General features: G+C 42.6%; 1 protein-coding gene and 1 pseudogene across 3 annotated transcripts in view; one reads left to right on the top strand and one right to left on the bottom strand.

The window, feature by feature from the left end:
* Positions 1-7,301, top strand: part of LOC115193286 (centrosomal protein of 85 kDa-like) — a 70,849-nt gene extending 63,548 nt beyond the window's left edge. For all 3 annotated transcript variants that reach the window (XM_029752092.1, XM_029752090.1, XM_029752091.1), the window contains one exon: positions 4,513-7,301. In XM_029752092.1, coding sequence (XP_029607952.1) covers positions 4,513-4,676 — 164 coding nt within the window. In that variant the 3' untranslated portion in view covers positions 4,677-7,301. The remainder of the gene's footprint in view (positions 1-4,512) is intronic.
* Positions 7,302-9,308: 2,007 nt separating this feature from the next.
* On the bottom strand, positions 9,309-22,734 carry LOC115189601 (uncharacterized; annotated as a pseudogene).
* Positions 22,735-24,431: the final 1,697 nt, after the last annotated feature.

The following is a 24,431-nucleotide window of genomic DNA, read 5'->3' as shown; positions in this document are numbered from 1 at the left end:
ACCACTTTAAGCCTTACACTCCACAGAGCTGGGCTTTACAGAAGAGTGGCCAGAAAAAAAGCCATTGCTTAAAGAAAAAAAATAGCAAACACATTTGGTGTTTGCCAAAAGGGATCTGGGAGACTCCCCAAACATATGGAAGAAGCTACTCTGGTCAGATGAGACTAAAATTTTGCTTTTTGGCCATCAAGGAAAATGCTATGTCTGGAGCAAACCCAACACCTCTCATCACCCCAAGAACAACATCCCCACAGTGAAACATGGTGGTGGCAGCATCATGCTGTGGGGATGTTTTTCATCGGCAGGGACTGGGAAACTGGTCAGAATTGAGGGAATGATGAATGGTGCTAAATACAGGGAAATTCTTGAGGGAAACCTGTTTCAGTCTTCCAGAGATTTGAGACTGGGACAGAGGTTCACCTTCCAGCAGGACAATGACCCTAAGCATACTGCTAAAGCAACACTTGAGTGGTTTAAGGGGAAACATTTAAATGTCTTGGAATGGCCTAGTCAAAGCCCAGACCTCAATCCAATTGAGAATCTGTGGTATGACTTAAAGATTGCTGTACACCAGCAGAACCCATCCAACTTGAAGGAGCTGGAGCAGTTTTGCCTTGAAGAATGGGCAAAAATCCCAGTGGCTAGATGTGCCAAGCTTATAGAGACATACCCCAAGAAACTTGCAGCTGTAATTGCTGCAAAAGGTGGCTCTACAAAGTATTGACTTTGGGGGGGGTGAATAGTTATACACGCTCAAGTTCTGTTTTTTTGTCTTATTTGTTTGTTTTACAATATTTTTTTTTAGCATCTTCAAAGTGGCATGTTGTGTAAATCCAAGGATACAAACCCCCAAATGCAACAAAATAGGAAAAATGCCAAGGGGGGCGAATACTTTCACAAGCCACTGTATATTATGTGAGGTAACATAAAACTAACAAATTAAAAAAGGTTTAACTATTTACTTAAAGTATCATTTTTAGTTGTTACTGATGTTACTGTCCCCGATACAACAACAAAAATCCTAAATACATAGATTTTTGTCCTTGAAACATTTCATTGAAATACTGTAGAATTCCATTCATTCCTATGGAGGACTGCTCCTACTAAGGCGTGCCAATTTGGCCAACTGGTGGCTTCAAAGCCGTTCAATGGCCAATACATAGCATCAGCAATCCAGGGTTTAAACGTCATTGGTCCTGCTGCACTGTGGCAATTACTCAAACAATTGGACTAACTGTAATCATGGGGAAGCATTTGAAAAGAGTCTAAACTATTGACGCAGAGCCAGAGAAAATGATTTTCCCTTTTCTGTGGAATCGTTATCTTTTGTAATTGCGTTGGTTTGGAGCTGTGAAAGGAGCAGACGGAGTGCAGCAGTGGCTGTACTGTAGCTAGAGCTAGCTTAGCTAGACGGAAATCCTTACGCCTCCAGTCAGAGCTCAGATCAGAGAGGCTGAACCTCCTGGTGGGCTAGCCGGCTCCCATATTTATGAGGCCGATAGCTAATGATGTTTTCTCAAGATATAGAAATTGTCAGCCTTTGAAGTGAAGGCAGCGTGTTGGGGGTTAAAAAAATGATGTTTTAAAGTGATGACTACCCAGGTTTCAGGCTTCAGGCAACAGAGGAGAAAGAAGACACTGCTTCATTCCTTCGTTACTAGACATCTTTCCTTCAAAGATTCAAAGCAATTTGACTTCTCCAATCAATTACACATTTTATACAATACATTCGGAAAGTATTCAGTACCCCTTGACTTTTTCCACGTTTTGTTAGGTTACAGGCTTATTCAAAAAAAAAAAAATAATAATATCTACACACAATACCCCATAATGACAAAGCAAAAACTGGTTTTTAGAAGTTTTTGCTCATTTATAAAAAACGTAAATATTACATTTACATAAGTATTCAGACCCTTTACTCAGTACTTTGTTGATGAACCTTTGGGTATGACGCTACAAGCTTGGCACCCCTGTATTTGGGGAGTTTCTCCCATTGTTCTCTGCAGATCCCCTCTGTCAGGTTGGATGGGGAGCATTGTTGCACAGCTATTTTCAGGTCTCTCCAGATATGTTCGATCGGGTTCAAGTCCTGGCTCTGGCTGTGCCACTCAAGGACCTTCAGAGACTTGTCCCGAAATACCTCCTGTGTTGTCTTGGTTGTGTGCTAATTATCGTTGTCCCGTTGGAAGGTGAAACTTCGCCCCAGTCTGAGGTCCTGAGCGCTCTGGAGCAGGTTTTTAATCAAGGATCTCTCTGTACTTTGCTCCATTCATCTTTCCCTCGATCCTGACTAGTCTTCCAGTCCCTGCCGCTGAAAAACATCCCCACAGCATGATGCTGCCACCACCATGCTTCACCGTAGGGATGTTATTGGCCAGGTGATGAGCGGTGCCAGGTTTCCTCCAGACGTGACGCTTGGCATTCAGGTCAAAGAGTTCAATCTTGGTTTCATCAGACCAGAGAATCTTGTTTCTGATGGTCTGAGTGTCCTTTAGGGGCCTTTTGGCAAATCCAAGCGAGCTGTCATGTGCTTTTTACTGAGGAGTGGCTTCTGTCTGGCCACTCTACCATAAAGGCCTGATTGTTGGAGTGCTGTAGAGATGGTTGTCTTTCTGGAAGGTTCTCCCATCTCCACAGAGGAACTCTGGAGCTCTGTCAGAGTGACCAAGGCCCTTCTCCCCGGATTGCTCAGTTTGGCCGGGCGGCCAGCTCTAGGAAGAGTCTTGGTGATTCCAAACTACTTTCATTTAAGAATGATGGAGGCCACTGTGTTCTTGGGGACCTTCAATGCTGCATACATTTTTTGGTACTCTTCTCTACAGACAATTCCTTCGACCTCATGGCTTGTTTTTTGCTCTGACATGCACTGTCAACTGTGGGACCTTATATAGACAGGTGAGTGCCTTTCCAAATCATGTCCAATCAATTGAATCTACCACAGGTGGACTCCAATCAAGTTGTAGAAACATCTCAAGGATGATCAATAGAAACAGGATGCACCTGAGCTCAATTTCAGGTCTCATAGCAAAGTGTCTGTTCACTTATGTAAATAAGGTATTGCTGTTTTTTAATTTTTAATACATTTGCAAACATTTCTAAAAACCTGTTTTCACTTTGTCATTATGGGGTATTAATGAGGACATTTTTTTATTTCATCCATTTTAGAATAAGGCTGTAACGTAACAAAATGTGGAAAAAGTCAAAGGGTCTGAATACGTTCTGAATGTACTGTACTGTATATACAGTACTTGTATGTAGCCATGTCACATGGATAATAGTATTTAATTCAGACAAAGCCTTTCAAGGTTCAAATAGGACTATGCCAACACACACACACACACACACACACAGAGAGAGGGATGGGCACGGTTAATCGAATATCCTAACAGACATTAGTATTCAATTACTTGAGAGAGTATTCCTTTAAAAAATATATATACGCAATGCCTTCGGAAAATATTCAGACCCCTTGACTTTTTCAACATTTCAACAGCCTTATTCTAAAATGGATAATAAAATAAATAAATGCTCAGCCGTCTATTGAGGAAATGGTCTGAATACTTATGTAAATGTGATATTTCCGTTTTTTGTTATGGGCTATTGTGTGTAGATTGAGGGGAAAAAACAATTTCATCCATTTTAGAATAAGGCTGTAACGTAACAAAATGTGGAAAGAGTCAAGGGGTCTGAATACTTTCCAAATGCGCTGTACCATGAAATTCTTAATTTAATAAAACAGCAAACTTTTGAATGTAGTATTTATGACGTGCGCCCCATAAAAAATAGCTTATTTGCATCGATTGTATGATAGAAACCTATGGCAGCAACAAGTGTGTCTAACTAGTGCGAGTATGGCTACTTTCTTTCTCTCGCCCTCCCAACAGGCACAGGCCCTTGCCCTTTCCCCGCCCTGCTGCACAAGCAGAGCAGCATCGTCTATGCTGTCGCGCATCAAACAAGAAAAAAGTTTCAGGAAACACATGTATTCCGACTATCCGGATATCCGAGAAAAGAAAATTGCGATATTATTCTAATAGTGACAATATTTAAAATGCCCATCCCTAGCACATACACAATATACACTCTCTATACTCACACACTGAACAGAGCCTTTCACACAGCCGCAGTATAATTAAGCAATACGGCCCAAGGGTGTGTGGTATATGGCTGTTCTAAGCCCTTGGCCGCTGTATATTGGAAATATACCACAAACCCCCGAGATGCCTTATTGCTATTATAAACTGGTTACCGACAGAATTAGAGCAATCAGCATTCAGGGCTTGAACCACCCAGTTTATAATAAAAAATACACACACACTTGCCAAAAGATACTCATACACTTACTATCTCATAATGTAGCATATCTCACACTCACTAAGTCACACACCTGCTGCTCGTTGAAATCCTGCAATGGTAGATGTGAACTAAAGCCCATCAGATAGATTTCAGTATTGCCTCATTGATGTGGTCTCTGGTTCCTGACGGTGTATTTCTCTCTCTTAACCCCCGTAGCGATGAGCATGTCAGGGGAAGAGAATGACAACTCCCTGGTGGAGGACAACTTGCGGGCCAAGCTGCTGGAGGTTGGCCAGCTGAGGAAGGACATTGACGACCTGCGCACCGCCATCTCCGACCGCTACGCACAGGACGTGGGCGACAACTGTGTGACGCAATGACAATGACACACCCGCCACGGGGGGTTCTGACCGCCCCTCTTCTCTTGTCACTGCACAGCGTCAGCATGCCCACTTCCTTCTCCCTCTCCCCAGGGCTACTGTTTCACAGCCAGTGAGGACAGGACAAATCCTGATTGGAGGAAACCCAGGAAGTACAGTGTTAAAAAGGGAATAATAAACCTGGTACAGTGTCAAGCGGCCGTGAGGTTTTTATCCAGTTCTACGTGATGGAGGTGTCTATCGCCAGCTTTCTGAACGTAGGACCAAGCTGTGAATCAAGTTTACAAGGAACAGTCTTTTTAAATAGGATGTTTTGATTTTTCAAATGTTGATCGTGCTTCCTGTGTACTAGAAAGAATTCCTACATGATCATGTACATTGGTTCATGCGCATAGACTTGTGTATTTAAACCTGGAGACCCCTACCCTCACAGATGCACAGAAGGTAGTATGAGTGTGTGAGCGTATGTGTGTGTGTTGGTGTGTATTTGGCCCCTCCGACACAATCACCAGCCAGTAGGAAAATGACTCTCACTGCTGCTCTGTCAAGTGCCTCTGTGTGACAGCTTCTCCAGCAATCAGCTGTCCCCTTCCTAAGTCGTCTCCAACGGCAACCAATGGTTCTCCTCTCACAAATCATCTCCACAACGCGTGTTATCCAAAGACATTGTCCCCAAACGTCTCTCTCTCTCTCTCTCCCTCTCTCAGCTGCTGCCCATAGTTGCAGGTCGACACTGCATAGTGGCACTTCTTCCTTTCACGACATATCCGCTCCATTGTGGTGTTTCCAGTTCCTTTTTAATATGGGTGTTTCTTCTGTGTGAGTTCAGTGATGTGAATAACACTCCCAGACTGGTTATTAGGATGCTGATGTTGATAAGGAAACGATAGCATGGCAATTACACCCTCAGTTATATTATTGGCTGTTGTTGTATTGTTGTTGAACATCTTAAGCAATATATTAACCCATCAGGTAATATTCAGGTGTCTTTCTAGCCAAATGAAATTCAGGAATTGTTTTTCGAAGTTAGGAATCTCCATGGTAAGGTCAGGGCTCAGTATCGTCTCCCCTGAGTTCCATAGACACCTATTTGATTGAGACAGTAGAACAAATGCAAAAACAACCGAGGGCAAAATTGCCATGGCACTTCTACAGTCTAGGCCTTCAGAACATTACCCACTGGGACTTGACTCAGCTAGTAGTTGTATCCATCCAGTCAGTTAATATAGGAGCACGTAATACGGCAAGGTTCCTGACCACTCTACTCCTCCAACCTCTTCCACACAGTAGAGGGGACCCTTTAGTCTATTGGATTCATGGTGTGATCGTTGGTTCACATTCTCCTGTTTTACTTCATTGATTTGTTTGCCGTCGTTCCCACTATTTGTCATAGGAATAATCCTCATGCTTGATCTTTAACTAAATGGAAAGTGAATTTACTGTTATACATGTTATTTAAAAAAACGATCTACAGATACTGTAATTCAGCCTGGTAATAAGTTGTTAAAAATGACAATATCCATTTTCATAGCTAATTTAGTGCATGTTTCGAAGTGACATGTTTTAATGTGGACTTAAGTCATTGTGTTGTGTGGCGAAGAACAATTTGCATGAGTAGGATATCCTATTCTACTGTTGTATTACCAATCTTAAAAAGGAAACGTGTACAGTATGAGCTATGTAAGAAACGTTTTGGTAGGCTATAAGATATGGAACAAACGTTTTGACTATGTTCCAGTCGAGCCGACATATGCAGTCTCGCTAACGCCGAACCGCAGTATAGCGTGATTGTGATTTAAAACCAATGTTTCTGCACTCGCGGAAACTGCGTTCACGGTAAACCCTGCATATGTCGGAAATGGCTTTTTTACATTTCAGTCGTACGATACTGCGGATCTTCCACAATGCGGATTTAAATCTAGCCCTAAGTGATACATGGAAACTGTAAAATACTATGCAACGTCCCATGCACCAGCCAGCGCCTCACATTGTTATCAGCAGCAGATGTAAGATATTGTTCTTCTGTGCCTTTACAAATCTATGCAGCAGATAAGAGCTCCTGTATGTTCCTCCCTGTTGACATGAATAGTGTCTGGAGAAGTGTAACTATTCTGCATGTAAATGTAAATAGGACTATCTGACTCTCTTACAATGTATGATTACCATCTTACATTGTACCGTCTGTATGTTGACAAAGATGTTGCTAAGCAATAGCCACAAACGATGCATACATATCCACTCAGGTAAATAAAGACCATAGCAGGCTCTTGTGAAACCTGAAGAAGAATGTACTTGGATGCACAGAACGGTGAGGCACTGTAAGTATGGCATCCATTGTGACGGTGTAAGTCTATGGTGAGACTGGTGTTGTCGACTCATCTAAAGGGAAAGGTGTGGTTGTTCATGGCTGTCTCTCTGTGCACTGTGGACTTTGAGCCACTGGTTGGCTTTATTGTACGTAGGATTATTTCTGTGGTTTCTAAATGTTTTAAGCTTTTAGTTTTGCAGCTAGATTTTATGAATGCCAAAGGTCTATTTATATACGATGTTCCTAAATGTATTAACAAGTATTTTTCCATTTGATATGTTATTTGTACAGATTGCAAATACAATATTTTTCTATAACTGTTTGTATGTGTTCCCTCTAGGCCGCCGTTCTAATAATCAGATGATTCAGAACCTGAAACAGATCACAGTTCTAGTCAATGAGTTGTGTTTTATTGGTTATACAGCGACCCAGCGCTGTCACACGTTTCTAGCCTTTGTCGTTAATTGGCCAAGAATTGTTAGCATTTGAAATCTATTTACTACCACAACTTGAGGGGAATGGCCCGATCAGTTCAAAAACGTCAAAGTAGTTTAATCCATCTGTTGGCTAAACCCTAATTATTTTATTATTGAATATTAAAACATACATACAGTCTACGTGCAGTGAAGCCGCTCAACATTTACATTACATTCAGTCATCTAACACTCCCGTCCAGAGCAACCCACAGAAGCAACCAGGGTCAATGCCCTGCCCAAGAGCACATAGCCAGATCTCCCACCAAGTCAAAAACGGGGACCCGAACCAGCGACCCATCGGCCACCGGTCCAAGCTCCCAACCGCCAGGCCACCAGCCCTCCAAGATCCCCCCACAGTTCCCCGAGAGCTGCCCCTCAACCATCCGAGACCCACCCCCTCCAAAAATAAATCAATTAAACCTCTCCCTCTATTCCCCACCTCCAACTAGTTTTCATTGGGATGGCAGATTGCTTTTGATAAGAACACTATCACATGTGAACATGCAGAATCCTACTCATTTCTCCATGTGCTTAATATACGTGACTTTTCTTGTCAGCCAGAGCGGGGCACCCAGCTCACGCCCAGGGAGGCAGCCCCTTCCAAAATGAATGCTATCACTTTCCACCCAGTGCAAACGACGCCCATCCGGGCCAGCTTAATAGAATCCCCTCAATACCTTACAGAAACCACAGGCCAACTAGAGGCAAAATGGAAACAAACCCCCAAAAACATGCTAACCTTAGTGAATGCATGCAAACACCACATCTTCCAATCAAAAATGGATACAGCAGGACCATAATATTGGCAGATGCACACTTGTGAATGAGACATTTTTTTTAAGCATTTCTACAGCCATCCACAACGGGAAACCCTCCTAGGAACACTGAATACAGTGAGAACAGTGTAAAAGCAAAGGTTAGCTGCTGTGTATGTGGGTGTGTATTGGAAGCATTACATCTGCACCAGAAAGAACACAGACCTGCGACGCCATAATTTGAGGCTTGTAAACAAGACAAATGGCCCCTTTGGTTGTGTCCGTCTATCACTTGGGTCAGTCAGCCGTGGGCAGGCTCAGGTACTAAATCCTAATACAAAAAATGTACAGCATTTTGACAAACTGTCATGGCTGGGGCCAGTGATGGATGGCTGTAGTACAGCTCAGGGTAAATGATGTCAAACCACTTATATTCAAATACCTCCCACCCTGGCTGCCTGGAGGAGGGGATTTCCCCCTGTTAAAACTGACTATGATCAAAATCATCATGCTATTCTTAAAGGTTGAAACCCCTGCATTAGCACCACAAGTAAAACTAGTAAGAACCTGAACGAGAAAGGACAACATTGAAGAAATCAAAAGAAGGAAATCTTAAGACAACCTGTAGCTGATAGGGTGGGTACATACTGAGAACAGAGGTTTCTGTAACTGATAGGGTGGGTATATACTGACAACAGAGGTTTCTGTAACTGATAGGGTGGGTATATACTGAGAACGGAGGTTTCTGTAACTGATAGGGTGGGTATATACTGAGAACAGAGGTTTCTGTAGCTGATAGGGTGGGTATATACTGAGAACAGAGGTTTCTGTAACTGATAGGGTGGGTATATACTGAGAACAGAGGTTTCTGTAGCTGATAGGGTGGGTATATACTGAGAACAGAGGTTTCTGTAGCTGATAGGGTGGGTATATACTGAGAACAGAGGTTTCTGTAGCTGATAGGGTGGGTATATACTGAGACCAGAGGTTTCTGGAACTGATAGGGTGGGTATATACTGAGAACAGAGGTTTCTGTAACTGATAGGGTGGGTATATACTGAGAACAGAGGTTTCTGTAGCTGATAGGGTGGGTACATACTGGAGACCAGAGGTTTCTGTAGCTGATAGGGTGGGTATTTACTGGAGAACAGAGGTTTCTGTGGCTGATAGCAGGGTCATATTGGAGAACAGAGTTTTCTGTAGCTGATAGGGTGAGTATATAATGATAATAGAGGTTTCTGGGTACATACTGGAGAACTGAGGTTCTACTTTACCTTGGGAGATCTTGGTGTCAAACTCCAGCAGAGGGTAGAGGTTGTCAGGCAGCACCCGTGTGAACCTAGGAGTTCTGCTCCAGGAAGATCCAGTGATGGACCAGCCTCTTCCTTTGGAGGAAGCCCTGCACGTGCCCTCGGTACACCGCATTGCCTGACACTATGTACAGCCTGAGGGATGACCACAGAGATGCACTTCAGACATTTCTAATGACCATGTGGCTAATATGAATGAATATCAAGTAATGACAGAAAATGCATGGCAAAAATGTTTTAGCAATTCCAAAATGGTCATATTCCTGATACAAATGAAAGACTTAATGAAAGGGTGAAACAAGAACAGAATATCCATTCATGAATAGGTGGGTTGCCCTGAATTGAGACACCTTGGAGTAGCAATATTTTCATTTTTTCTTTCATCCAATCTCCACAGTGAGCATCATTATTTTAGAAGCAGGGGTGAATTTCACATTATCAAACCACATAGGGACTGGAGAACAACAGAATGTGCAAGAAAACGGAGTAAATGGATAACTCCATGAAGGCAATTTGTCATCTCTTAGAGGAAAGAAAAAAAAACTGCCCAAAGTAACTTTCAAAGAGCTCAAGTTATTCTCTCCACAGTGCCTTAAATTTGGATTAAGCGAATATGTAATGACTCGCCCAGACAGGATGGAGGCTCTGAATACTAAGGGCATTTAAAATATTACATTGATAATACCATGGTGAAAGATTTTTTATTCACAAGTAGTTATTACATTTAGTCCTGCCACTTAAAAAAGGAGCAATCTGTGATTGCAACATCCCTGTTTGGATTTTTAAATGAAATAATTGCCTCCGGAATTTAGTTCAACTGTCTAACGTCATCAGAACCCGAAAATATGCTTGTTAACAAACACTGTATAGCTTCAAAACATGGTTAAAACTATAATCTCATGGATGGTTCTTGCATTCATAGCTCTGTAGATTAATTTGAGAATGGTCTCCAGGCACAGCCCTAAACTGTCTGCTAAATATATGGCGGGGTGTCCAGTTAGTTGTGGTTTGAATTGTAGATTACCACTTTAAGAAGGCAGGGAAAAAACACACTGATCCTGGAAAACTGTAATTCAACTCTGGGGTAAAAGATTCAGGCTCTGAGTTTGAGTTATGTGCTTCTGTTGAACTCCTCTGTATAGGTTGAGGGGGATGAGCAGTCTTGAAGTTCAAACATATCATTGACTGACAGTGGATAGTGCTGGGTCCTGCGCTGCAGGCAATGTGTTTGAAGCTACCAGCTGTGCCCTGATACACAGCGCTGTCTCCCCAGGCTTCAAAGCATAGCTAACGAGTTTTTAACCAACTAACAGTATTGCTCCATATTCCCTCTCAATAGGATCTGAAACGCATAAGAGTTAGGCGGTATGCCATATATACCGTATCCCGGGGTATTTTGAAATACGTTTTATATTTTAATATTTAATTTAGACTTTTTTTTTAGGTCCAATGCAGCAGGTTTATCTCAATTTAAATCATTTCTGGATAACAATTAAGTCCCTTACGGTGCTTCTTTTCAATTCAAACGGTCAAAAAGAAGGATAAATAGCTCCTTAGCAAAGAACAATTTCTCAAGCAGAATTTCACTGGGACTGTCTGGGAGTGGTCTGAGTGAAGAGGGGAAAACTGAAAATCATCTGTTATTGGTAGAGAGATTTGGAACTCTTTCTTATTGGTCCATTCACCAATTACCGCCTGGTGATGTCACCAGACAGGCCAAATCTCCATCCCACCAAAACAGGCAGAAATTTCAGGTAATCTTTTCAAACAGCTCCTACACTAAAAGGGCATTATCATTTTCACAGTATTAATCCAACCTCAGCGTGGAAATATACATAAAAACACAGGGAAAAGTTTTTGACTGCACTGGGCCTTTAAACTGCAACCACTTATTTGCTTTGACCTCAACGTGCTTTCACCACACCGTCCCACTAGTTTATATTATAATATGCTTGCATGCACTCATTAGCATTTTGCTAGCATCCGCTATGGGATTTTACATGTTTGCTAATGTAACGGATGTGAAATGGCTAGTTAGTTAGCGGTGGTGCGCGCTAATAGCATTTCAATCAGTGACATCACTCGCTCTGAGACTTGAAGTAGGGTTTCCCCTTGCGTTGCAAGGGCCGCGGCTTTTGTGGCGCGATGGGTAACGATGCTTCCGTGGGTGTCAGTTGTTGATGTGTGCAAGGGTCCCTGGTTCGAGCCCGGGTTGGGGCGAAGAGAGGGACGGAACCTACACTGTTACACTAACCTTCGGACTACAGAGGCTCAGTGTAGTCCTGGGATGGCACAAGGACGGTATGACAATCTGGATACTGCTCAAGCCTAACCTTGATTAGTTATCTGGATCTGATTAACTATACAGATCAAAAATATAAACGCAACGTGTAAATTGTTGGTGCCATGTTTCATGAGCTGAAATAAAATATCCCAGAAATGTTCCATATGCACAAGAAGCTTATTTGTGCAAAAATTTGTTTACATCCCTGTTAGTGAGCATTTCTCCTTTGCCAAGATAATCCATCCACCTGACAGGTGTGGCATATCAAGAAGCTGATTAAACAGCATGATCATTACACAGGTGCACCTTGTGCTGGGGACAATAAAAGGCCACTAAAATGGGCAGTTTTGTCACACAACACAATGCCACAGATATCTCAAGTTTTGAGGGAGCGTGCAACTGGCATGCTGTCCACCAGAGCTGTTGTCAGAGAATTTAATGATAATATATCTCCGTCATTTTATAGAATTTGGCAGTAAGTCCAACAACGCCAGCCCAGGACCTCCACATCCAGCTTCTTCACCTGCGGCATAGTCTGAGACCAGGCACCCGGACAGCTGATGAAACTGTGAATTTCTGTACAAACAGTCAGAAACCGTCTCAGGGAAGCTCATCTGTGTGCTCGTCATCCTCACCATGGTCTTGACCTGACTGCAATTTGGCGTCGTAACTGACTTCAGTGGGCAAATGCTCACTTTTAAAGGCCACTGTCATGCTGGAGAAGTGTGCTCTTCATGGATGAATCCTGGTTTCAACTCTACCGGGCAGATGGTGTTGTGTGGGCGAGTGGTTTGCTGATGTCACCGTTGTGAACAGTGCCCCATAGTGTTGGTGGGGTTATGGTATGGGCAAGCATAAGCTACGAACAACGAAAACAATTGCATTTTATCAATGGCAATTTGAATGCACAGAGATACCATGACGAGATCCTGAGGCCCGCCAATATCCAGCAACTTCGCACAGCCATTGAAGAGGAGTGGGACAACATTCCACAGGCCACAAGCCTGATCAATTCTATGCGAAGGAGATGTGTCGCGCTGCATGAGGCAAACAGTTGCCACACCAGATACTGACTGGTTTCCTGATTCACATCCCTACCTTTGATTTTTTTAAGGTATCTGTGACCAACAGATGCATATCTGTATTCCCATTCATATGAAATCCATAGATTAGGGCCTAATGAATTAATTTAAATTGACGGATTTCCTTATATGAACTGAAACTCAATAAAATCTTTGAAATTGTTACATGTTGCACTTATATTTTTCTTCAGTGTAATAATCACATTCTTGTAGTAGGGCAGTGTCTCGATTATCTTCCAGTTGATGGCGGTCTCTTTAGGGTGCACACTTGGGCCATCTGGACCTTGGCCACCTGCCAGAACCTCTTGTGCTCCACCAGGGTCTCCTGCATCTCCCTCAGCAGCAGGTACACGCCCTCCAGGGTGTCCTCTTACACCTGCACTCAGTCAATCACTAATCCATCAGACAATCAAACAGTAGAATTTAGGAATATCAAACACTACAGCAGCCTATATGCCATTGTCATCCAAGCGAATTCCTAATGCCAAAGTTAAGTGCTTTTCCAATTCTATACATCAAGTAAACTAGCTGGGAAAAAACAATCCCATCCATAATTGCTTATACAAACCACTAATGTGCCAAATGCCAATATGCTTGTATAAATTGTATTGATAACACTGTCCTTGACTGTATTGCTCGCTATTGCTATAGAGTACAAGCCTGCAGCTAGCCTGTATTCACACATGAAGTGTAATTGAGTGGGACATATATTGATATGTCTATAATCCATTTAGCAGGACATTACATGGGTCTAGGCGCTTCCTGCAGCCTGCTCAAGCTGTGACCTGTGAAATCACCAACACAGAGCTGATGATCTGGAGATGCTTAACGGAAAGAGATGCACACTGATGGAATACTAAAGACACCACTGAATAGATGCCAAAAATGTCATTTGTATACAAGCAGTTTTGGCAAAGGAAATTATCATTGTCCTCCATAATGTTGAAAAGAGTCAGTCTCATCTTTTTTCAATAGTGTTGACAAAAACACAACGAGTGCTTTCATTTCGGTAGGTGCACTTACACATTACACTCCACTAATGTTTTCTGAAATGTAGTCATTTAAAGAGTGACTGCCCCTAAAAACCAACTAATCCCTTTGAAATCGACCTGTGGCATCGAGTCAGAGACATTTATTCTGGTGTCAAAACTGACTACAAAGTATAAATAGGATAATTTTGGTCAAAGTCAGTCTAGTCTAAAACTGAATTTGAAACCTCTGCATCACATCCAGTAAATTAAGGTTGGGTTTGGATTACAATTAGTCCGCCTTTGCCAAGCTCCACGTGCTAATCCCCCAGCTGCCCACTTCGCTTCATTAAATGGGGCTCAGTTGTTTCATTACCCCCAACCAACGTGTTCAAAGGATCACAGCCATTTGAGACTGAAAAGCCCTACCATGCAATGCATGCCTCCAGCAGGATGCACCAGCCTGGTCTCATAGACTAGTCGTAACATAGTAAATATTAGGGCCTCCCGAGTGGCGCAGCGGTCTAAGGGAGACCCATGAGCGGTGACCGGGAGACCCATGTGGCTTGGCAGTGTTGTGTTTCGGAGGACGCATGGCTCTCGACCTTCGCCTCTCCTGAGTCTGTAGGGGAATTGCAGCAATGGGACAAGACTGTAAATACAAATTGGATATCATGAAAAAGCGGTAAAGAAAAATACTAAAATTAGTATGATATGCTAAATTTGGTTTGGTTACTTTAGACAGGTTACTTAAGGCCAAAACGAAAGTAAGGTGGTTGGTCAGGGTGGATGATTGGGCGTATATCGCGAACGTCTAGCAACCCAAATGTTGCCTGTTTGAAATGTCATTACAGACAATTTTTACAACTTAATACTTTTTAGCTACTTTGCATGTTAGCTAACCCTAACCTTAACCACTAGCCTAGCTAACATTATCCACCTTGCTAGCGTTAGCCACCCTACGTAGCTTTAGCCTACCTCAATACAACTCGGATTTGGCTTAGAAACACGATAACATTTCAAAAGGTAAATCATTTGTAGAAAAACCTTTTGTCGTGATTGTGATGTGGCCAGATTGACTTTAGATACAGTAGCTATAATTTTATCCAGCTAACTAAGATAGAGGGGACCACCATATTTTAGCTAGCTAACATTAGCATTACTAGCTATTTGACAAACTTGTGCGCGATGGGACAAGAACATCCCTGCCGGCCAAACCCTCCCCTAACCCGGACGACTCTGGGACAATTGTGCGCTGCCTCATGGGTCTCCCGGTCACCGCTCATGGGTCTCCCGGTCACCGCTCATGGGTCTCCCGGTCGCGGCTGGCTGGACAGAGCATGGACTCAAACCAGGATCACTATAACCAGCAAAATGCACTATCGAAAGTAATAAAGCAAAGTTATTTCCTACCAATTATGTTCATTCCACTCCAAGTTAGCAATTGTAATCTAGACAAAACAGTCACATTATTCCCTGAGGTGCAAAACATATTTAATGCACATATAAATATTGGCTGCAACTATGGTGGTACTAGCTAACTCATGTGACTACAACAGTGTACTAACTAGCAGCAACAAACTCAAACCAACACAGGGCCATAGGGCCATTGGTTGGTTGCATAGTGTAACGGCGTCACTGGCCTGAATCTAATCCAATCTGGAGCTAGTCAGTCTACATCTGTAAAGCATAGAATTAGCTTCCAAACGAGATCACGTTCCTCGAGCAACGTTTATTATTGAAGGATGATGACAATCATTTAACCTGTTTTTCTGTTAGACAAAGTGGACAGTTGGGTGCCAGAGTGATCCCCTGGTCATGAATGATGCTGGGACCTAACAGAAGCAGCAACGGTGGGTATCATAACATGTCCAGCAATGTGATTGCAATGGTTTAGCAACCTCAAAATCATTTCATTCACTGTTCACTTACCATGTTCACAGCTTGTCAGGCAAGACCTCAGAATGAAAGTGTGAAATGTGACAAGTACCCTTGTGACACCACCTCCGTTGTTGCCAGAGTCTCCCTCAACTCCTATGAAAAGGACACATCATTATGAGGCCTCTGATAGTGACCGGAGTTACTGCCTTGATGAAAGACTGCTTCATCGACGACAGGTAGTGTGTTATGTGAAAAGTTGTATTCAAAGATACAATACCCAGCTTGATAAAATAGTAGGCCAATTCCCCAGCCAAGAAGATGCAACTAGTAGTCATTTTGGTTGTGAAGTGCATTAGCGTTGTCCTTTCTTTAGAACCAAAATGCAATTTACCACTTGGCTCTCTAATATAAATCACCTTGTCACAGGCTCTCCCCAGTCAACACCATCTCATAAGATTGCCTGCTGCAGTTGTTCAAGAGATGTCCAGTTTGAGCCGAATATGCAGCACAGAGAAGACCAACAAGGAGGCCCTCATCAACGTCCAGGGCATAACCTAGTCTGGTAGAATCAGCCTGATCGCTGTGTTCACCATTCTATTTCACTGCACACTTATGATATCTGAAGGGAAACAGAAAGGTGAATGAAGCAATCAGGTTGGTTCCCCCAGGCTAATCATAACCATTATTGATCAGTGGTGTAAAGTACTTAAGTAAAAATACTTTAAAATACTACATAAGCAGTTTTTTGTGGTATATGTACTTTACTATTTATATTTTTGACAACTTTTACTTCACTACATTCCTAAAGAAAATAATGTACTTTTTACTCCATACATTTCCCTGACACCCAAAAGTACTCGTTACATGTAGAGGGCTTAGCAGGACAGGGATATGGTCCAATTCACGCACTTACCAAGGGAACACGTGGTCATCCCTACTGCCTCTGATCTGGCGGACTCACTAAAAACAAATGCATAGTTTGTAAATGATGTCTGAGTGTTGGAGTGTACCCCTTGGCTATCTGTAAATGATGTCAGTGTTGGAGTGGTCCCCCTGGCTATCTGTAAATGATGTCTCAGTGTTGGAGTGGTCCCCCTGGCTATCTGTAAATGATGTCTCAGTGTTGGAGTGGTCCCCCTGGCTGTTTGTAAATGATGTCTCAGTGTTGGAGTGGTCCCCCTGGTTGTTTGTAAATGATGTCTCAGTGTTGGAGTGGTCCCCTTGGCTGTTTGTAAATGATGTCTCAGTGTTGGAGTGTACCCCTTGGCTATCTGTAAATGATGTCTCAGTGTTGGAGTGTACCCCTTGGCTATCTGTAAATGATGTCTGAGTGTTGGAGTGGTCCCCCTGGCTATCTGTAAATGATGTCTCAGTGTTGGAGTGTACCCCTGGCTGTTTGTAAATGATGGCTCAGTGTTGGAGTGTACCCCTTGGCTATCTGTAAATGATGTCTGAGTGTTGGCGTGGTCCCCTTGGCTATCTGTACATTTTAAAAACAAGAACATGGTGCCATCTGCTTTGCTTAATGTAAGGGATTTGAAATTATTCATACTTTTACTTTTACTACTTAAGTATATTTTAGCAATTACATTTACTTTTACTACTTAAGTATATTGTAGCAATTACATTTACTTTTGATACTTAAGTATATTTATAAGCAAATACTTTTAGACTTTTACTCAAGTAGTTTTTCACTGGGTAACTTTCACTTTTACTTGAGTACCTTTCAATTAAGGTATCTATACTTTTACTCAAGTATGACAATTGGGTACTTCTTTCACCACTGCCATTGATCATGTAAATCAGTGTTCTGTCTGTCTGTCTGTCTGTCCGACCTACCGACCGACCGACCGACCGACCGACCAGTATCTTTGAACAGGGGCCAGGAGCTGATCTATGCTGCTATAGCCATCACTGGGGCTCTGGCAAAGACCTCACCTCCTGCCTCAACTCTTGCCTGCTCACCAATGCTTGTCAAAGTCCAGATGGGCTTGATACTGGAGATGTCTCTAAATGGAGATAGACCTGGCAGAAGGCATCACATTTTTACTAGACAACTTTTACTTTGTCCTTTTTTATTATTGAATGGTATCAGTTAATATGGGGAGGGAGAAACCCTGTGTATTCTGCACCAGGATCAGGGAACTCCTGTTGTATACGGGACACCACATGACCACTGGCATGTTTGCCAAGATAGCCCCATTACCACCAGACAAAATGCCGATAGGCACAGTATCTGTATCAGCTGGGAATGCACTTACAATTAAGGCCACCAGTGGATTGCACATGGAGAAATAGTTCTCCACCGTCTGAATTCCTGGGTGGAAGGAGAATAGACACTTGGCATGAAAGCCAGTGGCCTTTGTTCAAGACCTGTCATAGTACGACAGATAGCGGAGCAGAACACAGGGTAACGCTCTATAGAAGAGCCTGAGTGTCGAGGGAGAGGCTTATTCATTTCCCTAATCACTGCATCCAATTAATAATGTAGAAAGAAATGATACCATTACCAGTCATAAGTCAAGGTGGTATGATATTATTCTTGGGGCATAGAAATTGAATATAACCATAATGAGTGTAGAGTATTTATGAGCACCCAAGAGTGGGCGCCGTTCTAAAACAAATCCAGAGTAAGCACAAGGATTGATCCATTCAGCGCAGTCAATCGAATCAGAGTGCCATGACTGTACATAACGTTAACATAAAGTAGAATAAAAGTATAGGGCGAGGCGTAACATCTCAAAGCGTTACTCACCCACAGTCCCGTCGCCCCGGGCCAGCTTCCCACTCCAGTAGTCGGTGGGGATGCGTTAGAGCGAGGCCAGGTAGCGGACGTCACACAGCGTGCCTCCCCAGGACGCCATCTTCCTCTTGCTGTGCTTCCGCCACTGTAGGTAGATGGCCCTGAGCTGCCTGTCGAAGGACGACGGCTGGCGGAACAGCCAGTAGGTAAAGAGCCACTGGAATCGACACTGGGGGTAATGACTGAACATGGTATCCAGCTCACGGTGGTCTGGTAGAGCGGGGGGGGGGGGGGGGAGGCCTGCTTCAGGGTAGAAACCTTTAGCACAAGTGGATGCACTGCATGTCATGGATGAAATTGCGTTTATGCTCCAATACATGGATAACGCCACAACAGTCCCCATCTAAATCTAGCGGAGACCAAAAACTACAGGGAAAACAGGACTCATTTTTAAATGAACACAGATCGATTCCTGTCTGCCACTTACAGAAATGTAGAGTTTGTCAAATGTATTTTAGGATCATGAAATTGAACATACGGTATACGAGTAAGGGAAGCCTTTAGGTCATTAGCTTCCATTAACATTGCCCTGCCTATAGGCCAATGCAGTTGATTTCAGATGGTGTATGAAGGGCTCCAGTTCGGAGGGTACAGTATAACATAATAATCCGGAGGAAGACAGCTCGGAGACTGAAACCATTTGTGACTAGTTTCCGCTCCCCATATCACCAGCCGATAAAAACACTTTGAAGCGACTCAGCAGTGCAAAAAATTGGATAACCTTTTTTTCCTCGATGGCTTCAATCATAGACAGACTGCCTGTAATAAACCAAAATCCTGCAAGGGGATACAGCTCAAAAGGTTCTCCAGGGTAAAATGGCAATGTCGAGCTTCCCAGTACAGCATTCTAAAGATTGGGTATGATGAGTTAGATGAGGGCTCTGCTTTGAGGATTAAATCAACTCATTGCTTACAGGTGTGGTGTCAAACTACTGAAAAATAACTAAACTTATTTTCTTTATCCATTGGGAACAGCCATATTTCTGGCCAGGATTCACACATAACTTGGCCATAGCCACAGCACAACAGTCAACATCTGCACTGCCAAAAAGTCCATCTGTATAACAAATCTGGCACGCAGCTCATAGCAGGCAATAAAGGACATTACCACCTTTGAATCCCATTGCGTTCACAGTGAAGAATCTAATTATAATTCATAACTGGCTGTGGAAAGCAGACTAGTCCTAAAATTGATCCCCGCAAAAGTTAAAAAAAATGGTATGCCCCATATGGCCTTGCCGAATAAATCAGACTGATAACAATTCACAGTCTTGTGCACGTGCCTTAGGTCACAAGCAAACAAATGTTGATTGGCACCCACAGAGACCTGTGTTTTGAAGTCTGTTTAACAATATTTTCCTGTGGATATTTTGTCTCAAATTGACACACAAGGACCAACCCATGGACAATAGGCAGAGGAAGTTCAAATCATTTTAGTCAACATTTGTGTCAGACAAGGGACGTTTAGGCTTTTTCTATGTAAATATGCGTGGTTATGCCTGCACAATAGAAGGCATCGCCACAGTCGGGATCACATATGACCTACCATAGTTCTGTAGTTGGTTGAGTACATCCTGGAAAACATTGGCAATGCTTCCGTGATGCTCAAGAGCAGTGGTGTAAAGTACTTAAGTAAAAATACTTTAAGTCGTTTTTTGGGGTATCTGTACTTTACTTTAATATTTATATGTTTGACTACTTTTACTTTTACTTCCCTACATTCCTTAAGAAAATATTGTACTTTTTACTCCATACATTTTCCTTGACACCCAAAAGTACTATGGTAGTTACAATTTCAATGCTTAGCAGGACAGGAAAATAGTCCAATTCACGCACTTATCAAGAGAACATCCCTGGTCATCCCTACTGCCTCTGATCTGGCAGACTCACTTAACACACATGCTTCGTTTGTAAATTATGTCTGTGTTGGAGTGGTTCCCTGGCTATCTGTAAAATAAAAAAACAAGAAAATGTTGCCGTCTGGTTTGCTTAATTTAAGGAATTTGAAATTATTTATAATTTTACTTTTACTTTTGATACTTAAGTATATTTTAGCAATTACATTTACTTTTGATACTTAAGTATATTTAAAACCAAATACTTTTAGACTTTTACTCAAGTAGAATTTTACTGGGGACTTCCACTTTTATATGAGTCATTTTCTATTAAGGTATCTTTACTTTTATTCAAGTATGACAATTGGGTACTTTTTCCACTACTGCTCAAGAGCCAAGTAATACAGCTCCTTCCATTCAAACTTCAGGATGTTTCCCTCATCATCATCTTTGTCTGCCAAATAAGAACAAAACACTGTTGCAATATTCAAGTGACAAACATTCCTCCACTACCTGCCAAATTTTCATTCAGGACAATATGTGCGGCAGCAGGGGCGTAGGCCTCTGGAGAGGCAAACCCAGACAATAGAATTAGTCTTTACTTGTCAGTGTTCCAAACAGGACATTAGACTTTTTACCTAAACATGCAAACACAATCAGATATAATTCATGGCAAACAGTGCACTGTTTTAATCAGATTAGATTAAATATAACAGAACAGATTAGCCGGAATGTCATTCACTCTCACGGGATGGGTTGCCAAAAATATCTAACTGAAAGACACATATGTCACTGTCCTTCAATGGCTATATGCACCATGCCACTGCTTATTTCATCTGTTCATTTAGCAAGCAAGATACCTCATAATCCAGTGCATTTTATCACAGACAACACACCTGTATTTTAGTTTTAAAAATGCCAAATTTTTTCTTAGCCCATGGCAAAATGTGTAGAATAGCGTGAGATAAGATATAAAACTACACATTTTCCTCTGCCCCATGGCAAAATGTTTAGTATTGCAGGAAATAAGCTATACAACTGCAAATTGTTCTCTTTGCCCATGGCAAAATATTATGGCTAACAATGGGTCACAATGGGTAAATTAAGGTTGGGTTTTGATTTGAGGATGTACATTTTGCCCACCAACATGGGTGAACAGCTGCGATGATTGTTCTCTATCCAATAGCATAAACAGCGAGACAGACTTGCCCAGCAGCCAGACTTTGTTTACATTAGACAACACATCGTACATTTTGTTTACTTGAGAAATACTGCACCAAACACCTTAAATGTAAAATGTGCAACTAAAACATACTCAGCAAAAACGTCAAATTTATTACAGATTTCTTGTTCTTAAATTCATTCTGGTGATTTTGAGGAAGTGAACGAGGCTTCCGCATCTACAGTATGTCATTGGGGACAAACATTAATCAAACAGGAAAACCTCTAAGACTAAAATCGTGTTTTTCTAATGAGCAACAGAAAAACACATGTTCGGTGGCTCTATAAGACAAGGGGTGGAAACTCTTCGGCGCCAAACTGCCAATATATATAGAACTTTACAACTTCCCAAAATAAATTAACTCACCTTGGATATGACCTTCCAACACATCCTCAATTCCCAATAAGCTCTCTATGTCAGAGCAGGGCAGCCTCATTGAGGGCAGATGAAACATTTCCTCCAGAACCAGCCACTGGGTCCAGTGCTTGCGCGATGGGAACGGAATTTCTGCAAACAGCTTCTCCTGGAGTGACCGGTTACAGTGCAGTCTTGGCTGTGATGGAGCAGTTGGCGGTGGTAAACGGGACTCCAAATGACATCTGTGTAAAGAGGAGAAGCCTACAAGTGATGAACGTGAACTTGACTCATTCACAAAAAAGGATCAGCATATCTCGGGTCCATCTAAAAAAAATACTAAAGTCTAATACTACTAATATAAATAAAAAAGTTTTACATTACCTGTGTCTTGTCCAGAGTGAGTTGCAGGAACAAATTTGAAACAAGGTTCGGCAGGTGCTCCCAACCCTCAAGAGAGACGTGGGATCCAGCTGCCATAGGTTGAGAATAAAGACTTTGTCACTCAAGTCTAGTATCCCCGTGTTTGAGCTTTCATGTGTGTACTCCCGTTGCCTGCTTTCTTCTTTGACCTCAAACGAGGTCGCGAATAAAAGAGAGCACTGTCCCTGCTACTCATTCTCCCAACTCCCGTCGTCATTTTTGCCACCTGCCACAGTCAGCCATTCTTGAGAGGGATTTAACATTTAAGAACGTACCATTGTTGCAGTCAAAATGGGGAAGTAACCTGGGAGTGTCGCACCTGGGCACGGGGAACGCTTGATTGAGTTTGCCCGGCATGCCGTGAGCTACACTACATGACCAAAAAGTATGTGGACACCAGTGCATCGAACATCTCATTCCAAAATCATGGCCATTAATATGGAGTTGGTCCCCCCCTTTGCTGCTATAACAGTCTCCACTCTTCTGGGAAGGCTTTCCACTAGATGTTGGAACATTGCTGCGGGGACTTGCTTCCATTCAGCCACAAGAGCATTGGTGAGGTCGGGCACTGATGTTGGGCGATTAGGCCTAGTTCGCAGTCGGCATTCCAATTCATCCCAAAGTGGTTCAATGTGGTTGTGGTCAGAGCTCTGTGCAGGCCAGTCAAGTTCTTCCACTCCAATCTCGACAAACCATTTCTGTATGGACCTTGCTTTGTGCACGGGCCATTGTCATGCTGAAACAGGAAAGGGCCTTTCCCAAACTGTTGCCACAAAGTTGGAAGCACAGAATCGTCTATAATGTCATTGTATGCTGTAGCGTTAAGATTTCCCATCACTGGAACAAAGGGGTCTAGCTCGTATCATGAAAAACATCCCAGATCATTATTCCTCCTCCACCAAACTTCATAATTGACACTATGGTAGCGTTCTCCTGGCATCCGCCAAACCCAGATTCGTCCGTCAGACTACCATGAAGCGTGATTCATCACTCCACAGAATGAGCTTCAATGGCGGCAAGCTTTTCACCACTCCAGCCGACGCTTGGAATTGAGTATGGTGTGCGGCTACTTAGGCTTGTGTGCGGCTGCCATGGAAACCCAATTCATTAAGTTCCTGACGAACAGTTCTTGTGCTGAAGTTGCTTCCAGAGGCAGTTTGGAACTCGGGAGTGAGTGTTGCAACCGAGGACAGACGTTTTTTTATGCGCTACACGCCTCAGCACTCGGCGGTCCCGTTCTGTGAGCTTGTGTGGCCTACCACTTCGTGGCTGAGCCATTGTTGCCCCTAGGCATTTCCACTTCACAATAACAGCACTTACAGTTGACCAGGGAAGCTATAGCAGGGCAGAAATTTTACGAACTGACTTGTTGGAAAGGTTGCATCCTATGACAGTGCCACGTTGAAAGTCACAGAGCTCATCAGTAAGGCCATTCTCCTGGAAATGTTTGTCTATGGAGATTGCATGGCTGTGTGCTCGATTTAATACAGCTGTAAGCAATGGGTGAGGCTGAAATAGCCGAATCCACTAATTTGAAGGGGTGTCCACATACTTTTGTATATACACTACCGTTCAAAAGTTTGTGGTCACTTAGAAATGTCCTTGTTTTTGAAAGAAAAGCAAATTTTTTGTCCATTAAAATAACAGAAAATTGATCAGAAATACAGTGTAGACATTGTTAATGTTGTAAATGACTATTGTAGCTGGAAACGGCTGACTTTTAATGGAATATCTACATAGGCGTACAGAGGCCCGTTATCAGCAACCATCACTCCTGTGTTCCAATGCCACGTTGTGTTAGCTAATCCAAGTTGATCATTTTAAAAGGCTAATTGATCGTTAGAAAACCCTTTTGCAATTATGATACTCAACTAGTCTAAAGAAGGCCAGTTTTATTGCTTCTTTAATCAAAACAACAGTTTTCAGCTGTGCTAACATAATTGCAAAAGGGTTTTCTAATGATCAATTAGCCTTTTAAAATGATCAACTTGGATTAGCTAATACAACGTGCCATTGGAACACAGGAGTGATGGTTGCTGATAATGGGCCTCTGT

The sequence above is a fragment of the Salmo trutta genome, chromosome 1 (assembly GCF_901001165.1).
Source record: "Salmo trutta chromosome 1, fSalTru1.1, whole genome shotgun sequence".
Classification (NCBI taxonomy): domain Eukaryota; kingdom Metazoa; phylum Chordata; class Actinopteri; order Salmoniformes; family Salmonidae; genus Salmo; species Salmo trutta.
This window is presented reverse-complemented; position numbering and strand designations above follow the sequence as displayed.